Raw genomic sequence first — 22,023 nt, forward strand, 5'->3', positions numbered from 1 at the left:
TGGACAGTCGTGCCCTGTGCCGGGTGAGCATCCAAAAGGAGTGTGTGGGCACCTCTTCCAAAAGATGGGTGCTGGGCTGTGCGTGTAGCCCAGCAATATCCACACCCCGGGATGACGCAAACGCTCGTGACACAGCTGCAGAAGGAGCGTCTGCACGCACGCGGCCAGCAGCAGCGCCACGCGCTTCTGTGTGCAGGAGTCACAGGGCCTGACGCTGAGCGGAACGAGCCAGACAGGAGGGGAAGATGCGGACGCAGACGTGTGGGCTGAGAGACTCTGGGCACCGTGGTGTTGGCGGGCCCTGTTCACCTGTGGTGGGAGTGAGGGCGGCGTCACGGAAGCTCAACGAGACCTGGTGGTGTTCTGTGTTGCCCAGTCCTGTTGGCAGGGACGTGTTCACCTTGAGAAATCCACCAAGCTGTGCACCTAAGATGTGGGCGTGTAAAGTATGTGTGTTACACTGTAATGAAAAAAATAGCATAATCACGGAACACAAATTCTAGAGAACTCGTATATGGAGCGGACAACTGAGTTGTCTGACTTGTTGGGGTGACTTAACTACAGATAGTGGTTTCTAAATGTAACCTTAAGTAGCACTCTTAAAGGGTGAGAAGATTAAGGAAATTCAGTTGGTATAACAAAATGTAAGGGAGGGGAGAAAAATCAAGAAGTATAACACACACAAAACCAAACCCAAAGGAAGGAACAAACAATTCTAACAATGTCAGCCATCATATTAGGTGTGAATGGGTTACCTGAATTAATTAAAAGAAAAAACCCTGGTTGGATAAAAGTAAAAACTATATGAAGTAAATATCTAAAAGAAATAATCCAGCAAAAATGAACGTGAAGGAAAGAAATGCTAATAAAACAAAAAAGAGGGTAGTTCTAAATTCAGATGAGATAGAATCAAGGCCAAAGCATTTAATAGAAAAAGAAAGAGGTATGTCATGCTGAACACAGGGTAACCGACGATCATTTTACTGCATTTAAAGCTCCACTTGTAAATATACAGAGCCAGAGCATGGCAGAACCACAAATAGAAGGAAAACCAGATCCTCAATGTCTTAGTGTGCAATTGTGACAAAACTCTCATAGAAAAAAGTAAGTAAAAGAGGATTTGAATAAAACAAGTAATGAGCTTAATCTAACCACCCTTCTACTCAACTGACAGAGATTAAATATTCTTTTAACCACAAATGGAATATTCTGAAAAACTGACCTGTGCAATGACATAAGGGAAATCTTATTCAGCTGCAAAAGCTGCTATTATTTAGGCTGATTGAAATGCAATAGAAATAGAAATTAACAATACATCTTAATAGCTCGTGATTAAAGCAAAAATTAAAATATATAATGTGTGAACTATTTATGTCTAAATGATCACAGACATACCATATCACAGAATCTTTTTCTGCAACAGCAGTACTCAAAGGAATAGGTGGGCCTTATATGCATTTATTAGAAAAGATCAAAAATAAAGGAAATAAACTTTCAAATCAAGAAACTACTTAAAAACCATTAAAAAATCCAAAAAAGTAGGAGAAGGCAATGGCAACCCACTCCAGTAGTCTTGCCTAGAAAATGGACGGAGGAAATGAAAATGCTCCTCCTGCCATGGACGGAGGAGCCTTGTAGGCTGCAGTCCATGGGGTCGCTAAGAGTCAAACACGACTGAGCGACTTCACTTAAAAGAAAAAAAAAAGAAAAAAAAAATCCAAAAAAGTAGAATGATGTAATTAAAACTAAAGTAGAAATGACTGAGATACAAACAAGAGCAATGCATCTGATCCACGAAATAGTTGTTTCGAGAGACGAAGAGATAAAAGAGAACAGCTCAGGAAAATAAAGCTGTATGCCAATCCCCTCCATAAACACACACGCAGAACACCTAACTAACGTGTCACATAGAACAGAGGCCCGAGGGTCGCATGGACGACGGGGTGCCTTCCACACAGCACTCCGCCTTCCCCGCGTCCCAGCGTGCTTCCCCGGCCCTGCCTGCTTCTCCCTCTTCTCTCCCCAGCAATTGTGTACGTGTGTGTGCCAAGTCGCTGTAGTCGTGTCTGACTCTTTGCAACCCCATGCACTGTTGCCTGCCAGGCTCCTCTGTCCACGGGGTTCTCCAGGCAAGAATACTGGGTGTGCCAAGTCGCTGTAGTCCTGTCTGACTCTTTGCAACCCCATGTACTGTTGCCTGCCAGGCTCCTCTGTCCACGGGGTTCTCCAGGCAAGAATACTGGGTGTGCCAAGTCGCTGTAGTCCTGTCTGACTCTTTGCAACCCCGTGCACTGTTGCCTGCCAGGCTCCTCTGTCCACGGGGTTCTCCAGGCAAGAATACTGGCATGGCTTGTCCTGTCCTTCTCCAGGGGATCTTCCCAACCCAGGGATCGAACCCAAGTCTCTTACATCTCCTGCATTGGCAGGTGGATTCCTTACCACTATAATTGTGTATATATCTATTTATTTTTTTACGGTTTTGTGAGTCTCTTGGTCTTGTTCTCTAATTTGTCTTTTCTTTAGTTTCACATTTTTTGTTTCTTTGTGTCTAGATGTTTCTGTGAAAGCGTGCTTTTTCCACTTATGTTTTTAACTTTTTTCTCTATTTCTTTCTCTTCATTAAAAATATCAAAATATGTAGATATTATGTTTTTATTAACAGAATGTGTTATGTGTTCTTAATTTTAAATTATGATGAACAGAACATTGTTATAGGGTCATAGTTTAAATTTAATTGAGTTTTTATTTTTTTTAATTAGCAAATTCTGGACTTCCCTGGTGGTCCAGTGGTTAAGACTCTATGATTCCGATGCTGGGGGTGTTGGTTTGATCCCTGACCCGGGAACTAAGATCCCACATGCCTTGAGGCATGGCCAAAAACAACAGTTTAGCAAATTCACCTCAGCAGTATATTAAGAGCCATCCCAGGAATGCAAGTAGGTGTCAACTTTAGAAAAAACTCTACCAGTTTAAGTCACTGCTTTTCTAGAGTACAAGAGAAACCACGTAATTATTGTCATAGAGAACAAAAACACTATTGAAAATGCTCAACATATGTACTTTTATGATTAAAAAAAACAAAATTTCTAGCAAATTAGGTTCTTTCTTAATATGATGAGAGGCACTGAAACTTTACAGTAATTGTCACCACTTGATAATGAAATAGAGTCACTATCATTGCTTTTTATTGGAGATTCTAGCCAGTATGAGGGGAAAATGTCATTAATACTGGAAAAAAGAACAAAACTGAGATTATCTGCAGACCATATGATCATCTACCTAGAAAAATCTCAAGAGAATCAATTGGCAAAGCAATAAGAGTTTAGCAGTGCAGCCAGATATAAGATCAGCATAGAAAAGTCAATAGCTTAATTACACACTAGCAAAAACCAATTAGAAAATGAAATGAAAAATGAACTCATTCTTAAGAGAAACAAACTCCATAAAATATCTAGAGGGAAACCTCATAAAAATGTCTAAATACTAAATAAAGAAACCTACCAAAGTTTACTGAATGGCCTTCAAGAAGAGTTAGCTATATCAGGCCCCCCATAAATCAATCTAAAATCCAACACACCCGCATCTGAAAGCTCAGGAAGACTGGTAATGATATATAACAAGATGGTTTCTTTCCCTCAAGAAAATTTAAAAGGTAAAACAGTCAGGGGAGTTTCCTTGTGAGACATTCAAAATACTTGATCAAGTTATAGCAGTTAAATCAGTGGTGAGTTGCTATAAAAATAGCTGAAGAATAGAGAAACAAATCTAGATATGTACTGTGTACATGTGGACAATAGTTTACCATGAAGCTGGCTTTTTAAATTCAGTGGCAAAACAATGCAATCTTCAATAAAGGATAAGAGCTATATAAAAATCTATGTAATTGGTGGAGATCTATATGAAAACAGTCTATCCAGCATAATGTGTGCTAAGTCACTTCAGTCGTGTCTGACTCTTTGCAACCGCCAGGCTCCTCTGTCCACGGGATTCTCCAGCCAAGAATACTGGCGTGGGTTGCAGTGCCCTCCTCCAGGGCATGTTCCCAACCCAGGGATCAAACCTGTGTCTCTCAGGTCTCCTGCCTTGGCAGGCAGGTTCTTTACCACTATCGCCACCTGGGAAGCCCAAAAGAATATCAATGACCAGCATGCAAATAAAAAGATGTTTAACTTTAGATATAGTAATAGTCAGGGAATTGCAACTAAAATTAAAAGAAAACTTTCTTCTCTCTCACTCTGGTGGAAACCCAGGAAGCCTATCTTGCAGCAAACACAAGGCTTCCACTTGGAAGGTGTTTTTGTTTAGCTTGGCTGAGAAGGGTGCTAGAGATGATGGGAGGAAAGGGAACGGTCCCCAGTCACTTTCTGGTGTGGCCCCAGCTCTGTGTGGGACCTTGAATGCAGAGAAGGCACAGGCAGCTCTGATGGAGACCCCTTTGGCTACTCAGACCCCACCCGACACTCCCAGGTGGGCACCTCCTTCCCTTGCTAATAGGTACAGAAGGCTGGAAAACCATTGTGCCAAGCAGGCAGCCAGAATGACCACTAGCTCTAGGAGGAATCCTGTCAACTTGTAGCTCTTATTACAGTGCAGTGTCGTTTCCTTAGTTTGTGCATACATTTGAATGAATTCATAGAACCCTGTTAAGAGTCCCGTGATGGGGAGGGGGTGCAGCTGCAGGCGGTGGAAGTGGGGCAGCCAGTGCCAGGATGGTCTCCCATCAGGTCTGAGAGTTGGGGCTGCAGCCCCTTCTCCCCTTTCCCAGGCCCACACCCTTTGCTGGGCCTTCATCCCAGATCCCAAGCCTCACACCCAAGGGCCAGGCAGACCACACTCCAAGGAAGGCGCTGCAGCCGGTGGAGCCTTAGAAAGGGCTTCATCCTCTGAGATGTTTGGACCATAGTTCAAATTCTGTCTCTGCGATCTCATAGCCATGTCCCCTCTCTGAGCCCCACCTCCGGAGGTTTCTCTGGATGATGGATAGTGTAAGCATAGACAGATAGATAGTGAAGTCGCTCAGTCGTGTCCAACTCTTTGTGACCTCATGGACAGTAGCCAATAGGCTCCTCCGTCCATGGGATTTTCCAGGCAAGAATACTGGAGTGGGTTGCCATTTCCTTCTCCAGGGGATCTTCCCGACCCAAGGATCGAACCCAGGTCTCCTGCATTGTAGGCAGACGCTTTACCATCTGAGCCACCCAGGAAGTCCAGTAACAATAACCAGTGATAATTGAATGTTTCCTTTTGCCAGCTGTTGTTCTGGGTCCCTGTGCTGCCGTGTATCAACTCAGCCAACCCCACATCACCGCTACATGTACCTACTGTGCCTGTTTTACAGATGGGGACACTGAGGCAGAGGGCAGCGAAGGAACTTGGTGAAGCCACCACTTGGGCAGCACAGCTGGGACCGAAATGAAAGTCTATCCTCTCAATTACTCAGATTCTTGCCTCTCTGAACCTGGAGCGGTTGGCTCACCAGCAGGGGAGCCTAGTCAGTCAGTCGGTCAGTGGGTCAGTGACTCAGCCAGCCAGGGCCCATTCCTGAGCACGCGGTCCGTCCCAGGGCCTGTGCCAGGTGCTAGGAACTCCGGAATGAATGAAGCCGACACAGTCTCTCGGCTTTGAAGCTTCTGTCTTGGGAGCTGTGTGGGCGGTATTGCCTGGAGATCAACCATAAACAAATAACAGGCAGCAAAGATCCAGAGAGCGATCTTATCAGGAGGGAAGAAAATACAGCAGTGTGAGGTGAGAGGCAGGGGGTGGGGGCGCGACATTCCGGGGGAGCCGCCGAGGCAGGTCCGGTTGGGCGGCCCCCGAGGCCGTGCCCGGGCTGCTCCGCGAACTTGGGCCTGGCTGTGCCCGCCCGACGTGGAGCCTCTGCCCGGAGCGGTGCCAGAGTCTGTGCTGGAGAGACGCGAAGCCCAGCTCAGGTTACAGCTTGGGCGGTTGGGGCACGCGCACATGTGCAACTGCGCGTGCACGTCGGTACCTGCAGCGTGTACCCGCACGCGCGCCCGTGTGCGCTGGGGCGTCTAAGGAGGGACCGCTTCGCGAAGAGGCAGCCATCAGCAGACCGGTTCCGCTCCGCCGACCCCGCCGCAGCCAGTGGCACACGCGCCTTCGCTGAACCAAGCCCCTCTCTTCCCACTGAGCTCGCGGTCCCCCGGCCCCCGCGGCCACGTGCTGCAAGCTGGCCCTGGGAGAACCGCGACAGGGGCTGCCCGTCCTGGGGCCGCGCTGGGGCGCAGGCTCTCGGCTCCCGAGTGCCTCTCTGGCCGGTTCTTCCCCGGAAGCATCCTTTTCTGAGGCCGAAGTTTCAGCGAAAAAGAACCTGGCGGTGGGGGTGGGGGGGTGGGGGAGGCAGGTCCCACCTGGAGGCTTGCTCCCCAGCGACACTTCCTGGATGTCGGGAGAGCCTGCAGGGGACCTGCAGGGGTGGAGAGGCCTCCTGATGTTGGCGGCTGGTTCCATCAGACCCCGGGAGTGATTGGCTGGTCAAAGCCGCCCAGGCCACCCTGCCCCTCTGCCAGGGCCTGGTCCTGGCTGGGGTGACCAGTGCCACTCCAGGAGAGACTGGCTTCTGGGAATTCTGTTGCTAAGAGGGGCAGTGGCCTTCTGCAGCTGCTTCCTCCATCTGGGCCGAAGGAGGTGGGCACGGCAGGTGTGATGCTACTAGCCCAGGCCTGGCACCTCCACACCCAGACCACGGGGAGAGACGTCCAACCTGCCAGGCAGGCAGAAGGGAAGCGCCTCCATCCTTCACCGACCCAGACTCTCAGCCCTGAGTCCTCCACGTGGGGAGCGCGTGCTCTGAGCAGGCACCCCACGGGAACTCCTACCTGAGTGTCATGCTAACGCCTATTTCTCCCCGGCTGGAGAGAGGAGGTTCCCCAACCACCAGTCTACCAGGAGGGGCAGTGGGGAGGCTGCTGCTGTCCCCCTCACATTCAGATGGTGGTGAAGGGCAGTTGGTGCTCTGGACGCTGACCAGGCTGTGCTTCGGGGATGGTTCTTGTCAACCATCTCCATGGCTACTGCAAAGATGTCCTCCACTGTGGGGTTGCAGAGAGCTTCACAAATTTGATGGCATCTCGGCTTTCTCCTGAGGTAGTCCGCCAATAAACAGCTTGCACCAGAATCCCCCACTCAGGCTCTGTTTATAGGAGAGAGACGGAGGATGGAAGGGATGCAGGGAGATTTGCTAATCAAAGTAATCTGAAGGAAACTGGCAGATGTCCCTGTTATTCTGGAGAATAAAAATCCTCTTAGGCTCCCCCCTGCCCGCCACCCGCTGCTTTCAACTCAGAGCGGCTCACTGTCTTTTCCACCCTCTCCTCCTCACCCCTGCCCTTCCAGGTTCCAAGAGGCTCCAAATGACCCTTACTATTTCATGGAGCAGTCAGGATGGGGGGTGTTGTGGTCCAACTGGGAGCTGGAAAAGAATTTCCAGACACAAGACAGAATGAAAGAGAAATAAAGTTTATTAGAGTGGGAGACACTGTTAAAACAATGGGTTGGCTCAAAGGCGAGCCAACAGTTGAACGGGGGTCCTTGGTCCAATTTTATACCTAGGGTGCAAGGAGCGGGATAGGGGTCTTGCCAGTCATTTGCTGATTGGATGAGGCACGTATACTGGGTGAAGGAAGCTAAGCTAAGTCACTTCAGTCGTGTCCGACTCTGTGCGACCCCATAGACGGCAGCCCACCAGGCTCCCCTGTCCCTGGGATTCTCCAGGCAAGAACACTGGAGTGGGTTGCCATTTCCTTCTCCAATGCATGAAAGTGAAAAGTGAAAGTGAAGTCGCTCAGTCGTGTCCGACTCTTAGCGACCCCACGGACTGCAGCCTACCAGGCTCCTCCATCCATGGGATTTTCCAGGCAAGACTACTGGAGTGGGGTGCCACTGCCTTCTCCCCGGGTGAGGGAAGAGTCAGGCAAATACCTTCTCCTTACCGGGGTAGAAGGGGACACAGGTTATACTGCTCAGGAGCACCTGAAATTCCTTAATGGCTAGAACATGGGGGAGGGAAGGACTAAAAAGGGTCTTTTTCCGTTCCTGCGTTCCGAGATCCTCCTTGTGTGTGTGTGTGTTTTTAATCTGTTCTTTCCTCCTTGGGACACCGCAGGGGGTGCCCCAGTTCCAGATCCCAAACTCCGCTTGGGGCGCACTTTGGCAGATCAATGTCAGCACTTCTCTGGTCACCGCGTCCATTACACCTGTGGCCCAGCTAGACAGGCGTGAACACGACGCTCTGGCACGTCGCGTATCTCCTGGACGCTGAGAACCGTTTCCCGTCCTCCTGCTGGCAAGGCCCTGGCCGCTCTCCTCCGGTCCGCTCTGCTCCCTCACGCTCTCCGAGCTGGGCCCTCGGCCTCGTTCTCCCGCCTCAGGGGCTTCGCACGAATTTCCTCCTCCATCGTCTCCTCCCCAGAGAGGAGCGTCCGCCAGGTCCAGCTTCTCTTCCGCATCGCGGCGGCGTCGTCTTCCTCAGCGCCGAGGGCTCAGTCACAGGCCCGTTCGCTGCCTTTTCACCGCGAATCTGAGGGGGCTCCGCCCGCCCGGTGCGGCCTCCTTGGTGTCCTGGCCCCCTTGGCCCGGCCCCCTCGTTCAGCCATCCCGCCGCGCGCTATCTGACCTCGGTCGCCGCGCCGCGTGCTCCCGGTCCGGCGGGAGGCGCCGGGAGACTACAGCCCCCACAATGCCCCGCGGCCCGCGCCGGGATTGGCTGGACTCCGAACGGCCGTCAATAGGACGCGGTTTTGTTGGCAGGTGGCGCCGGTCCCGTAAGCGCCGGCGCTCCTGAGCCGCCTCCCGCCATGGGCAGCGCCGAGAGCCGCGAGGGCCGCAGGGCGTCTTTCGGGATGGACGAGGAGGAGCGGGTCCGGGTGCTGCAGGGCATCCGGGTGAGCGGGCGGCCGGCGGGAGGGCGTTTGGAGGCGTGCCGTCTCTCGGCCGCGGGAGGACCGCGAGGGGGAGGGCGCCTCAGGCCTGGTCTCCTCCGGGAGACAGGATGGGCGGGGATGGGGGGCGGGGCTTCGTTGCCCGACTGTCGCCCCGGATCCGCGTCCTCGCCGCCTTCGGACGACGATGCCTGTAAGAGGACCACAAGCTGCACCCGTTGAGTTCCCGAGCTGCGCTGCTGACCTGACTGACCGCCTCCCGTGCCAGCCCCTCCCGACCCCGCCCCCTCCCCGGTGCCAGCCCCTCCCAACCCCCGCCCCCTCCCCGGTGCCAGCCCCTCCCGACCCCCGACCCCCGTTCGCTGGCCTCGAGGCCTCGTCCGTCGAGGTGCGACCTGCTCCGCTCGCGACCCCCGCACGGGGCTGTGTTCGCGCCCCCAGTTTCCCTCAAATCCGCTCCTCAGTTCTTGTGGTTGAGGTCTCACCTCAGCGTCCTTCCGTGACAAGGTTTGAAGCGCCTGCCCACCCCCGCGGCCACACACGGGTTTTTGTCGTGGCTCTCGCTCACCACTGTTTAAAACCTATGTGCAGGCTTCAGTTCTTAGTTGTGCTTCCTGCCGCAGTGTCTCCGCCTTGAGGCCAAAGCTCTTGTCTGACTGCAGCCTCCCTTGGCTCACGTTTGAGTCCTCAGCCCGGGCCGTGGGCTGTGGTACCCACTCTGTGGGTATCCTGTCAGTGAATTCTCCATGGCCCTCTGAGAAGTCGGCTTCTGTGGCCCATTTTGTGGCTGGAGGACAGCTGAGGCTTGAAGTACTTCTCACGTCAAGCTTAGCAAGTTGGCACTGAGCGAGGCCGACTCCAGGAGCCCCCTTCCTCCTGCACCTGTGCCTCGCATGTCGTGGGTGCTTTTAGACCGGTGCTGAGTGATTAAACGGAGAACCCAGTGAAGCAGGCACCAAGTGTCCATGGAAGGCACTCAGCCGGGCCTTGGTGAATTCACTAATTAGGGAGGTGGCTCAGAAAAGGAAGTCAGGCACTCTGACTTCTCCAGAGATGCTCATTACCTGTGTGGCCTGGAGTGAACAGCTTTATCTTTTGAGTCTCAATCACTACATCTTTAAAAAAAAAAAAAAAAAAAGGAGAAGCTGTGATAATCCTAGATGCTGCCTAGGAGAAGATGATAGGTGTGCGTGTGTTTAGAAAAAGTACAGTGGTTTGTGGGGTCCTCTATTCTCTGCCTAGCCTACTTAGCATTTTTGGTGCTTACTAGGTGTTATCCAGTCTTGACCTGACTTGAGGCAAAGACAAAATGGGGAGAAGATGGCTCAGCTCCTGTTGGAAGGTTAGAAGCAGACCTGAGTCAGAATTTAGAAAGATGCTCCAGGCTCTGTCTGGGCACTCGCCCACCGTTGTTACCTGGTTTGGGGATTGTTGGAAAATCTGGTCAGTCGGAGGCTTCCTAGGGAACTCCTTTAAGTTGATAGAGGAGCACCCTCTCTCTTGGGTTTTATAACAGATGGGTACATTTTAATTCTAGTTCTTTTAGCAGTTCTGAAAAGTATAAATCCTCCTTAAAACTGGAGAATCAGGCTTAGAGAGGTTAGGGAACTTCTTCAAAGTGTTACCTCTGGGACTTTAACCCAGATCTTTCCAGGACAAGCAATAGCCTTTTCTCACAACTCCAAGCTCCAACCCACGTACATCCCCAGTGATATGTAAGGCACTGTGAAAATTGTGACAGCCTCTTGCTGGCTAGGCATGGCGCTAGTACCCTGCTTATTTCTACCAGAAACTGTTTCAACTAGAGGGAGCTTTGGGCACACTCATCAGACAATGACTTGTGCAGAGGCATACAGGTGGGTGATGGCCCCAAGCTGTGAGAGCCCTTTCTTCTTTCCTCTCTTCCTCCCTCTGTTCTTTCCTCCATTCCTTCCATCTGTCCATCCATCCATCCATCCTTCTATCTACTCGTGTGCCTAGTTTGAGAGAGGGAACCAGAGAAAGGAGGTGACGGCAGTGCAATGGTTGGCATAAGGTTTTCATGCTAGCAAAGTGACTTGAGGTTGAAGAGTCCACCTTGTCTTTAAGCAGGTGAGTAAAAATTACTGGAATAGGTTATTGGATAAATCAAATGAGAAATTAATGTAATAGAAAGTGGATGCAAAAGAAGAAAACCTGCCTGCTCCTTCAGAGAAAGTTAAACATTTCTAAAGACCTTGTATTTAATCCCCCTGGCTTGGTCCTGGAAAGCCCTCTAGTTCCCTTAAAATTATGTGCCAAGGCCTTGCTAGTTTGCATACTTTAGTTGCTCAGTCATGTCTGACTCTTTGCGACCCATGGACTGCACACTTACTAGCATTAATTTACATATTGAGTTCAAGTCCTAATTCCAAGGAAGGTAAAAAAAAATTAATGCAAAATGCTGCAATTATATTCACCTCCATTTTTTTCTGAGCAAGCATGTGTGAAATACATACAGATGTTATTTCAGTTAGTATGTTTAATGTCATCCTCCAGTAAGAGCAGGTATGCACATGGCCAGAATGTCCTGTATGTGACTGTTCCTGGTGCCCCTCGCATACCCATCTTAGGTGACTCAGTTAAAGTTGGTTGCATGTCAGCATGTTCAGTTCAGTTTGGTTCAGTCCCTCAGTCATGTCCGGCTCTTTGCAACCCCATGGACTGCAGCACACCAGGCTTCCCTGTCCATCACCAACTTCCGGAGCTTGCTCAAACTCATGTCCATCGAGTCGGTGATGCCATCCAACCATCTCATCCTCTGTCGTCCCCTTCTCCTCCTGCCCTCAATCTTTCCCAGCATCAGGATCTTTTCCAATGAGTCAGTTCTTCACATCAGGTGGCTAGAGTTTCAGCTTCAGCATCAGTCCTTCCAGTGAATATTCAGGACTGATTTCCTTTAGGATACACTGGTTGGATCTCCTTGCAGTCCAAGTGACTCTCAAGAGTCTTTTCCGATACCACAGTTCAAAAGCATCAGTTCTTCCACACTCAACTTTCTTTATGGTCCAATGCTCACATTCATACATAACTCCTGGAAAAATCATAGCTTTGACTAGATGGAACTTTGTCAGCAAAGTAATGTCTTTGCTTTTTAATATGCTGTCTAGATTGGTCATAGCTTTACTTCAAGGAACAAATGGCTTAATTTCATGGCTGCAGTCACCATCTGCAGTGATTTTGGAACCCAAGAAAGTAAAGTCTGTCACTGTTTCCGTTGTTGCCCCATCTATTTGCCATGAAGGGATGGGACCGGATACCATGATCTTAGTTTATTGAATGTTGAGTTTTAGGCCAGATTTTTCACCCTCTTTCACTTTCATCAAGAGGCTTTTTAGTTCCTCTTTGCTTTCTGCCATAAGGGTGGTCTCATCTGCATATCTGAGATTATTGCTATTTCAATCTTGATTCCAGCTTGTGCTTCTTCCAGCCTGGCATTTTGCATGATGTACTCTGCATAGATGTTAAATAAGCAGGGTGATAATATACGGCCTTGACATACACCTTTCCCGGTTTGGAACCAGTCTGTTCCATGTCTGGTTCTAACGGTTGCTTCTTGACCTGCATATTTCTCAGGAGGCAGGTAAGGTGGTCTGGTATTCTCATCTCTTTAGGAATGTTTCACAGTTTGGTGTGATCCACACAGTCAAAGACTTTGGTGTAGTCAATAAAGCAAAAGTAGATGTTTTTCTGGAACTCTCTTGCTTTTTCTATGATCCAGGAGATGTTGGCAATTTGATCTCTGGTTCCTCTGCCTTTTCTAAATCCAGCTTGAGTATCTGGAAGTTCTCAGTTCATGTACTTTTGAAGCCTGGCTTGGTGAATTTTAAGCACTACTTTACTAGCATGTGAGATGAGTACAATTGTGCAGTAGTTTGAACATTATTTTTGGCATTGCCTTTCTTTGGAATTGCAATGAAAACTGACCTTTTCCAGTCCTGTGGCCACTGCTGAGTTTTCCAAATTTGCTGGCATATTGAGTGCAGCACTTTAACAGCATCATCTTTTAGGATTTGAAATAGCTCAGGCTGGAATTCCATCACCTCCACTAGCTTTGTTCATAGTGATGCTTCCTAAGGCCCACTTGACTTCACCCAAAATGTCTGGATATCTTCTCCTGGAGATCTGGCTCTAGGTGAGTGATCACACAATTGTGGTTATCTGGGTCATTAAGATCTTTTTGGTATAGCTCTGTGTTTTCTTGTCAGCCCGTAACTCTTCCAACCAGTTGACCCCCGATCCCCTGCCCAAGTCACTCCCCAAGGCTGCTGCTCTAGCGATGTCTCCAGGCTCCTTTCACCCTCAGAGCTACACCATCTTCACCATCATTCAGTGCTCCAGGAGGCAGGTCTGGAGCACTGCTGAGGGGAAGACCGGAGGAGGTAGTGAGACATGAGGGACAGCCCCCATGTGCCCACACCGGAGGCCATGTGCCCTCCACACAGGCTTGGGTACCACACTGACCCACCACCTCAGCAAGTGCTCACTGTGAACTGGGCCTGGCCTGGCAGAGACAACAGGGGACAAAGCACAAGGTCTGTCCCTATGGAGACCTCAGTGCAGGATGAGGAACTAAGAGAAAGAAAAAAGAAGAAGAAAAAGAAAAACTCCCTGCAAGGGCCATGAAGGAAATAAAAAGGATAAGAGCGATGGGGCTTCTTGGTGGGCTGGTCAGACAGCTCCTCAGAGGAGGCGACGGTGATAATGGGCCTAGGCCAGCAGGGAGAGGACTGTCTGTTCCGAGTTGAGTGGTTTCAGGGTGCTGTGTCATCTGGTCCCCAGGCTGACCCTGTGAGATCTCACCCCTGTGTCAGAGGTGTGGGAGCAGGTTCAAGGAGGGGAAGGAGCCCCTGGTTACAACAAAGTTGTGGTAGAGCTGGAAGCTCAGACTTTCCAGCTCCGTAGCCTGTGTGCTGGCAGCCGCACGGTTGGGATGGTGGAGAGAGGTGGCCAGGTGATGAGGCTGGACAGGTGATGCAAGGCTCTTTACACTTTACTCTTGATACAACATGGTGGTTCTCTAAACAGGTGGAGCTTTGGAAAGATTTTATCTGAGGATGGTTTTTAAAAAAATGGCTTTGCTGCAATTTATTTTACATATCAAATTCACCATTTCAGTGTTTTTTGTTAAGCAAATTTACTGAGTTGAACAATTGTCACAATGGAATTTTAGAACATTACAAAGCCTAAAAAGGTCCCTAGTACCTATTTGCGGTCACTCCCCGTTCCCACTACCCGCACCATGTAACCACTAAGCCTTCTGCCTCTGTTTTTTTTTTTTTTTTTGCCTTTTCAGGATATTTCATATAAATACATCATAGATATTTCATGTCTAGTTCCCTTCACTGAGAACAATGGTCTTGGTGTTGCTTCCTCGGCATTGTGTGTCTTAGAAATTCCTTTTTATTGCCAAATGGCATTTCATATGGACTCTCTGGGTTTTATTTATTCAGTCAAATAATGATGGCATTTGAGTTGTTTCTAATTCTTGACTGTTTTGAATAATATTGCTGTGAACATTTGTGTATATGTTTTTTTGTGAACATAACATTTTCATTTCTCTTGGATAAATAACCTAAGAGTAGAATTGCTGCGTCACTCTGTTTTTAAATTTGGTAAATTATTAGGTTTAACTTTTTAAGAAACTGTCAAACTATTTTCTAAAGTGACTCTACTGTTTTACATTTCCCCCAGCAGTGTATGAGATTCCAGTTTCTCTGTATCCTCACCAACCCTTGTTACGATCTTTTTGTTTATAGCAATTCTAGTTGAGTGTGAAATGGTATCTCGTTGTTTGAATTTGCATTTTCCTAATAACTAATCATGTTGGATGTTTTTTCTTGTGCTTATTTTCCACTCACATATTTTTGGGGTGAAATGTGTATTCAAATCTTTTACCCACTTTTAATAGCTTTTAATGGGGTTATTTATCTTTATTATTGAGTTGCAAGATTTCTTTATTTCTTGGTTACAAGCCCTTTATGATGTTATGATTTGCAGATATTTTCTCCCAAGCTGTGGTTTGTCTTTTGATTTTCTTAATGGTGTCTTTGAAGTGCAAATATTTGTAGTTTTGATGCGGTTTAGTTTATTAATGTTTTTCTTTGAGTGGTTGGACTTTGGTGTCATATCCCAGAAATCTTTGCCTAACCCAAGGCTGTGGAAATTTTCGCTGGTGTTTTCTTCTACGAGGTTTATAGTTTTGGCTTTTACATTTATCCATTTTTCGTTAAATTTTGTGGGTGTTGTGAAGTAAGGCTCTAAGTCAGGTGTTCGCAGTTTTTCTGTAGATGACCAGGAAGTAAATACTTTGTGTTTTGCTGAGCAGAAAGTCTTTATCACCGTTACTCAACTCTGCCGCTTTATGGTGAGAGCAGCTACAGGTAGTATGTAAATGAGTGGGTGTGGCTGATCCATAAACTGCATTTATAAAATCAGGCTTTGAGTTGGATTTGGCTTACGCCCCTGAGCATGTTGAGCTCTGTCAGTCTTTTTTTTTTTTTTTTTGTATGAAATACTTAATTTTTCCAGCTCCATTGTTGAAAAGACTACCCTTTCCCCATCTGAATTATCTTGGGACCTTGGTGAACATCAGTTGACCGTAAAAATAAGGGTTCAGAATTTATATCTTGACTCTCAATCCTGTTTAAATTCCACTGCTCTGTATGCTATATGTCTATCTTTTTGCCAGTACAAAACTGTCATGATTTTTGAAGCTTTGTGGGAAGTTTCAAAATAGGGAAGCATAAGATTCCAATTTTGTTCCTTTTTTCCCCACGATTGTTTGGCTGTTTTAAGTCCTTTGCATGTCCACACATATATTAAGATCAATTTGTCAGCTTCTGTAAAAAGTTTGTTGGGATTTTGGTGGGGTTTGTGTTGAATCTATAAGATTATGTTGGGAGAATTGTCACTTTAACAATATGGAGTCTTCTAGTCTGTGAAGATGAAATCTCTTTTTCTTTATTTAGATCTTTTAAAGTTTTTCTCAGTGGTGTTTTATACTTTCAGTGTATAAGGCTTGCATTTCTTTAAAAATTATTCCCAAGCATTTTATTCTTTATGATGCTATTATGAGTGGAATTGTTTCCTTAATTTTATTTGTGAATTCTTCACTGCTAGCATATGGAAATGCATTTCATTTTCATATATTGATCTTGTGTCCAGCACCTTTGCTGAACTCATTCATTAGCTCTAATAGGGTTTTCTGGTTGTGTGTGTGTGTGTGTGTGTGTGTGTGTGTGTGTGTGTGTGTGTGTATTCCCTAGGGTTTATGTAGGTACTATCATGATGTCTGCAAAATGAAGACAGTTTAACTTCTTCCTTTTCTGTCTGGATGCCCTTACTTTCTTTTTCATGCCTTGTTGTGTTGGCTAGAATGTCCACTACAGTATTGAGTAGAAGTGGTGAGCACGCATGTCTTGCTGCTGAATTCAGGGAGAAAACATTGTCTTATGCCACTGAATATGTTAGCTGTACACTTTTCATAGTTACTCTTTATCAGATTGGCGGTTTTATCTTTAATATTCTCCACCACCCCTTCCTCTGCGTCCTTATAGCCTGTTTTTCTTCCGTAAGCTTGGGGAGTGCAGACTGCCTTGCTCACTAGCTCCCGGATCATTAGTATGCGCGTGTTACATTGTGTGGTTGGATTGGCTACTTGAGGATCATTTTCATCCAAGCTGGCGACCTGTGACCTGAGACCCTTACTCTTCCGCTTTTTACTCTTTCAAGGCTTCACTCTTTCCTCACATGTGCAGCAGACTTCCTTTTCCACCCTGCCATTGCCCAGTGACATGCATCTCGAATGTCTCGGTGCGATCATCAGCACTCCTGACTGTGTCATGTTACATCACATCCTTTGGTTTAGCACCTGTTAGGATTAGTGTGGAGAACAGGAGAGGCCAGGGGACCTGGCCTGGAGCCTGACTCCCAGGGGGCCACATCTCCCTCTTTACATGCGGGGCAGGGCTGTGCTCAGCACAGGTGCCTCACTGGCTTGATCGTGAGTCCTCCCCACTCTTGCCCAGCTCAGCGCTGACCATTGGTGAGTTCTGTGGATGGCTCACAACAGGAAACACTGACTAAGACAGCCGGGAGTCGAATAACCCAGTTCCCCTCAGCTTTGCTGCGAGCACACGTGTGCTCACATCTGGGTGTGGAGTCTGGCAATGTGGCTTGGGTGCTGGTCCCAGGCCGGACACTTTCCAGGTGGGCTCTCCTCGATGCTCCCAGAGCACCACATCTCCTGGTGCTGAGGTCTCTGGACACAAAGGAGCTGATTCTGTGGGGCACAGAGCACTTTTGGGCCCTCCCCCACACCCCAGCTGCTGAGGACGAGGGTCGTTCTACAGGTGGGATGGTGCCCTTGTTCCTTGGCTTGGGCTCCCAGACTCGCTGTGTGTGGGGACAGTGGAGCTGGCGATCAGGGCACCTCTGGCCGTCCTGTAAGGTCCTCTGGGTAGTACCGTGGTGTAACCAGTAATGAATTTACATGGTGTGAGCACCCAGGTGACTTTCAGGTGTGTACCTCATGGAAGGTGAAATTCCACGCTGACACCTGTGACTGTGCTGAGCACTGCTGAAGATCTTCCTGGGTCAACGGTCAATTAATGTAAACATAAGGGGGCTGTCCGCTTTGGCTCCTATAGGCTCATCTCAAGTCCACTTGCTCTCTGGACCCCGCAGGTTCCCCCCTGGAGGGAGGTCACTGTGCGTCTCCTGCAGCCCCCCTGGTTTCCAGGATCCCACTGCTGTCCGTGCAAAGCGTTTCCTGTTCAGCCCTCTTTCCTTCCTGCACCCCGCCCTGGCCACCTCCTTCGTCCTTGCTTATGAGCTCTTGGTGACTGGATTCTAAAGCCAGCCCAGAGCTGTCCCGACGCTGCTGCCGGGCTCCCTGCGGTTCCCCCGGATTCACGTGTCCCCCTGCCCCTCCGGAACGCGTCATGTTCCTCATGTATGAAGCTCCATCCAGCCAGTCCTCACCCAGAGGCTGGGTGCACTTTTGCTCTACGTCCAGTGACAACTCTTGCGTCTTCCCTTCCAGCTGCTTCTGTTTTACCCTCTCCTTTTCCCCCTCAGGAACACTTGATCTCCCTCCTTCCCCTGCATCTCTGATAAATTGTTCTTTCTCCCAACAGGCTTGCCTCCCACAAATCTGTCCTTGCTGGTGCTAGCAGGGTCATGTGTTTTGAAAAGGTAAATTTTACTTCTGAGCAGGTATCAGGCAATGGTGATAGAATCCAGACCGTTGCAATGGAGGTTCCTTCCTTGCGGGTCTAGCGGCCTTACTCTCAGAGGCAGCCCCACCAGCTGCTGGGTCAGTGATCATCCCAGGGTTGATGCTAAGGATGCAGCCCACTTCCATCTCATTCTTAGGTGCTTCCCGCTGCCTCCAGCGGTTCCCAGGCCTGACTCCCGGGGCCCTGTGTGTGCTGGCATCACTTTCTCCTGTCGTCGCCCGTCCCTTGGGGAGGATCTGTGCTCCTGCCCTGCCGTTTCACGCTTCTGTGCTCCTCTGTCTGTAGGACTCGCCCCCATCCTTGGGGAATTTCTTCCTTGGGCTCAGGACCTGTTCACAGGTTCCCTCTGCACTGTCAGAGGTCACCATCCCAGGTCCTGCAGGCTCTGCTCTGGGGGGAGGGAGCTCTGCTCCTGGTCTCTGGCTCCAGCATGGGACCTGGAGCCAGGCTCACAGGCAGGACCCTTGGACAAGGCTTTAAGCCCCTGGATCCTTACTTCTTGAATGAAACCATCAGCCCAGGAACTTCAAGGTATTCACAACATTTTGAAACTTGGAGGCTTTGCATCAATTCACTTTTTAGTTCTTTGGGGTAAACATCAAAAGACTGGTCTGTATTTCCTTGTGGCAACCCTTGGCTAGAGCTGTGAGGTCGCTGCCCTCCCTGGGGCCTTGCTCTCACCGCCGTCCCCGCCCCGCTGTACTGCCAGGCCTCCTCATCTGTTTTTGTCACCTGCAGGGCCCCTGGGGTGCTGGCAGTCACCGCCCTCCAGGACTCTTCTTGTCCAGACACTTGGATTTAATCTGTGGATCTAATTTCAGCTCACAGAAAACTGAAGGACTAGCCAACAAAATCTCCACGGCAACCGCTGCAGCAAAGCGGAGGCATCTTCTTAGAGTCGCAGGAGGGCAGCGCCACCTGGGGCTGGATGTGGGCCCCAGGAGCCGCTGACAGACTGGCCTTGTTTGGAGCCCGTGCGGTGCTCGGCCTGCTCGCAGGAGCCGTGGGCCAGGGAAGGAGGGCACGGCAGGTGGTGCCCAGAGGGTCCTCGGAAGACAGCGCGTGAACGGCCCCGGCGTGAAGGCCCCCACCCCGCGTCCTGTGTGAGGCTGTGCAGATGTCACCTGGGGCACCCAGAGCCTTGCTTGACGCGAAGAACGGTGCTTGGAAAGCGGCCTCCTCGCAGCCGCCTCTCACACAGTCTAGAGGGGTCGCTTTCTCAGACTAAAAGCTGTTGGTTTTCATGTTGATGTTTTCCTAATTAAGTACGCCGTTGGTGAACACAGGCGTACTCCGCCTTCCACCGCCTTCCCTGGGCTCAGTAAAGCACCGTCCGCGGCAGGAGAGGTGGCTTGCAGACCTTCTCCTCCTGGGACCTGCCGTGCTGTGTGAGCTGACTTGTCTGCTCACCGCGGCCCGGCTCCCCGTGGCTGCCCTCACCGAGCGCCCCTAAGGGCCCGGCTCTGCCTGTGGCCTCTGTGCAGAGGCCCATCTGTGCTGCTCTGGGGCAGCTGTGTCACCACCAGGCGTGCACGCCTTCGTCTGTTTAGTGGGGTGGGCCGGGCCAGGAGCCTGGCAGGTGGAGGTGCCCACTGCCTGGGCCAAGCTGATTACATCCCTGTCTTTCAGGGGAGCCCCTGGCACCTGCCGGGTCAAGTTCCTCCCACAGCTGGGAGCTGCCACCCCTTCCAGACTGTGGGGATTTCTCATCCTCTCTCTAGTCTGCCTGGTGCTCTGAGGCCGCGGCGTCCCTAATTTCTTGCCCCAGGTTTGCCACTCTCTGTGGTATTTTCCCATGGATAGAAACTGCTGGGCTGGACTAAGGACGTGCACACACAGTGGTTCTGTGCTCAGTGAGGATGCACCCTCTCCAGCGAGGGGGAGTCACCTGCCTCTCACCCGTTGAAGGCTGTGGGATGCATCTGTGTTCACAGGCCAGCAGTTGCCGCCTTCCTGAACCCTTCCAGGTCCTCCCAAGCCTCCATGACGTGCCGCCTCCCTGTTTCTGTAGGAACGAGGCCCCGCTGTGTGCTCCGTGCTGTGGGTCATCCCGCTCTGCACCTGTGTCCAGCCAGGTGTGCGGTCTCTTCACCGTGGGCCTTGGGGCTGCCCTGTGTGGCTCAGCGTGTGACCGCCCACACCGTGAGTTACTGCCGTGCTACAGATGGGTACACAGAGCAGACAGGGTTCCCTGCCCGAGGTCAGGTTGCTAGTGGTCGCTTGGTTGGGTTCTGACCCAGGCCCATCTGGCCCCGCAGCCCCTGTCCTTGCCCTACACCAGCTGCTTCAGTGTGCCAGGCCCCATTTCTGGGTGTGGAAGAGGAAGCTTCCAGAAGGGGGGAGTGGGTCAGGGCCCCACAGCTAGGTGTGGGCGGGCTCCTCCTTCCCAGCCCTGCTCGGGGTTGGGCCCTCTGCCCCCTGACCACACCCAGCTCCCCGTGACCAGCTCCGATAGCACAGTGATTGGTGGGCCTCGGGCACTGAGTCCCCAGACCTGTCTGCTCTGGGGCCTCCATTCTGGTTCTCATGGTGCAGGGAGCACTGCCCAGATGGTGTTTATTCTCACATGACTACTGTGTGTGTGTCTGTGTGTATTTGTTGATTAAAAATATTCCTTGCTTTATTTTGCAGCAACATTAAAAAATATTACAAATCTCCTCCTGCCACTGAGAAGCTTGCCAATGTTTTCCTTAACCCCTCGCTCACCAGGTGGTGCAATTTGGTGGGTCCCCCTGGGGGCCTGGCGTGAGGAAACCAGAGCCCACCTCCCCTGTGCAGAGCTCCCCCACCCGCCACAGCCTCCCTTGCTCCCCGGTTCAGTGGGCTTTAGATCTTGGTCTTCCTCTCCGGCCTGGTCATCTGGTCCACCTCCTCCTAATATGGCTTCCATCAGGCACTCAGACAGGCCGGACTTGGTTCCTCTCAGAGGTCTGCACTCATCCCTCTGCTCGGGATTAGATCTTTTTTCCCTGATCCTTAAGACGTGAGCTTGGCAGGCCTCCTCATTTCGGGGCAGGGGGTCCCCTTTAGTGCTGTCTCTCCTCTGAGGGGTCTTCCCACCATCCCCATGTGTGCCCGGCCCTGCAGGACTGTATTTTATTTTTCTCAGCACTCACCACTCACATGCTTCTTGAATTTTAACGACATGTTAGTTTTGAAATAGAGATGTCAAATACTATGTGGGAAAACCCATCTCTTACCCTTTTCTGTCTGTCAGCCCCTGTTTCTGCCTTCACCCAACCCCGAGGCAGCTCGCCTCCTTTCATCTCTGGAGAGTTGCCTGTGCTGCGTATTTCACACAAGTAGGGTGTACCGTGTGCGGACTCCTTCACTAAGCGTGATGCTCTCAGGTCATCATGCTGTGGCCTGTGTGAATTCTTCATCCCTTTTTGTGGCTGATACTCCATTATTTTTACTCATCCCCCATGCCAGTTGATGGACGTGTGAGTTTTTTTCCACCTTTGCCTGTTACGGATGATGCTAATGTAAACTCACAGGTGCAGATGAGTGTGAACGTGAATTTGCATTTCTCTTGAGCGAGTACCAGGAGTGGAACTGCCAGGTCTATTGGTGACGCTGTGTTAAACTTTCGAGGAACTTGCAGACTGGTTTCCATGGTGACGGCACCATTTATTTGCCACCAGCAGGGTATTGGAGTTCTGACTTGTGCATGTCCTGGTCGACACTTGCTGCTACCTGACTTTTTTGATTTTGGATATTGGAGTGGGTGTGAAGTGATGTCTCCTTGTGGTTTGAACTTGCATATCTCTTTTGACCAAGGATATTGAGCGCCCTTGCATTTGGTTTTAGCCATTTGTGTATGTTCTTTAAGGACATGATCTTTCAGAGTCATTGCCTATTGT

General features: G+C 50.0%; 1 protein-coding gene across 3 annotated transcripts in view; it reads left to right on the forward strand.

The window, feature by feature from the left end:
• The first annotated feature begins 8,746 nt into the window (after positions 1-8,746).
• Positions 8,747-22,023, forward strand: part of CHCHD6 (coiled-coil-helix-coiled-coil-helix domain containing 6) — a 99,911-nt gene continuing 86,634 nt past the window's right edge. For 2 of the 3 annotated variants that reach the window (XM_027522872.1, XM_027522873.1), the window contains exon 1: positions 8,747-8,903. In XM_027522872.1, coding sequence (XP_027378673.1) covers positions 8,817-8,903 — 87 coding nt within the window. In that variant the 5' untranslated portion in view covers positions 8,747-8,816. Of the gene's footprint in view, positions 8,904-9,071; positions 9,094-22,023 lie in introns of those variants that run through there. The other variant, XM_027522874.1, reaches the window with a different exon arrangement.

This window comes from Bos indicus x Bos taurus, chromosome 22 (genome assembly GCF_003369695.1).
Source record: "Bos indicus x Bos taurus breed Angus x Brahman F1 hybrid chromosome 22, Bos_hybrid_MaternalHap_v2.0, whole genome shotgun sequence".
In the NCBI taxonomy this organism is placed as follows: domain Eukaryota; kingdom Metazoa; phylum Chordata; class Mammalia; order Artiodactyla; family Bovidae; genus Bos; species Bos indicus x Bos taurus.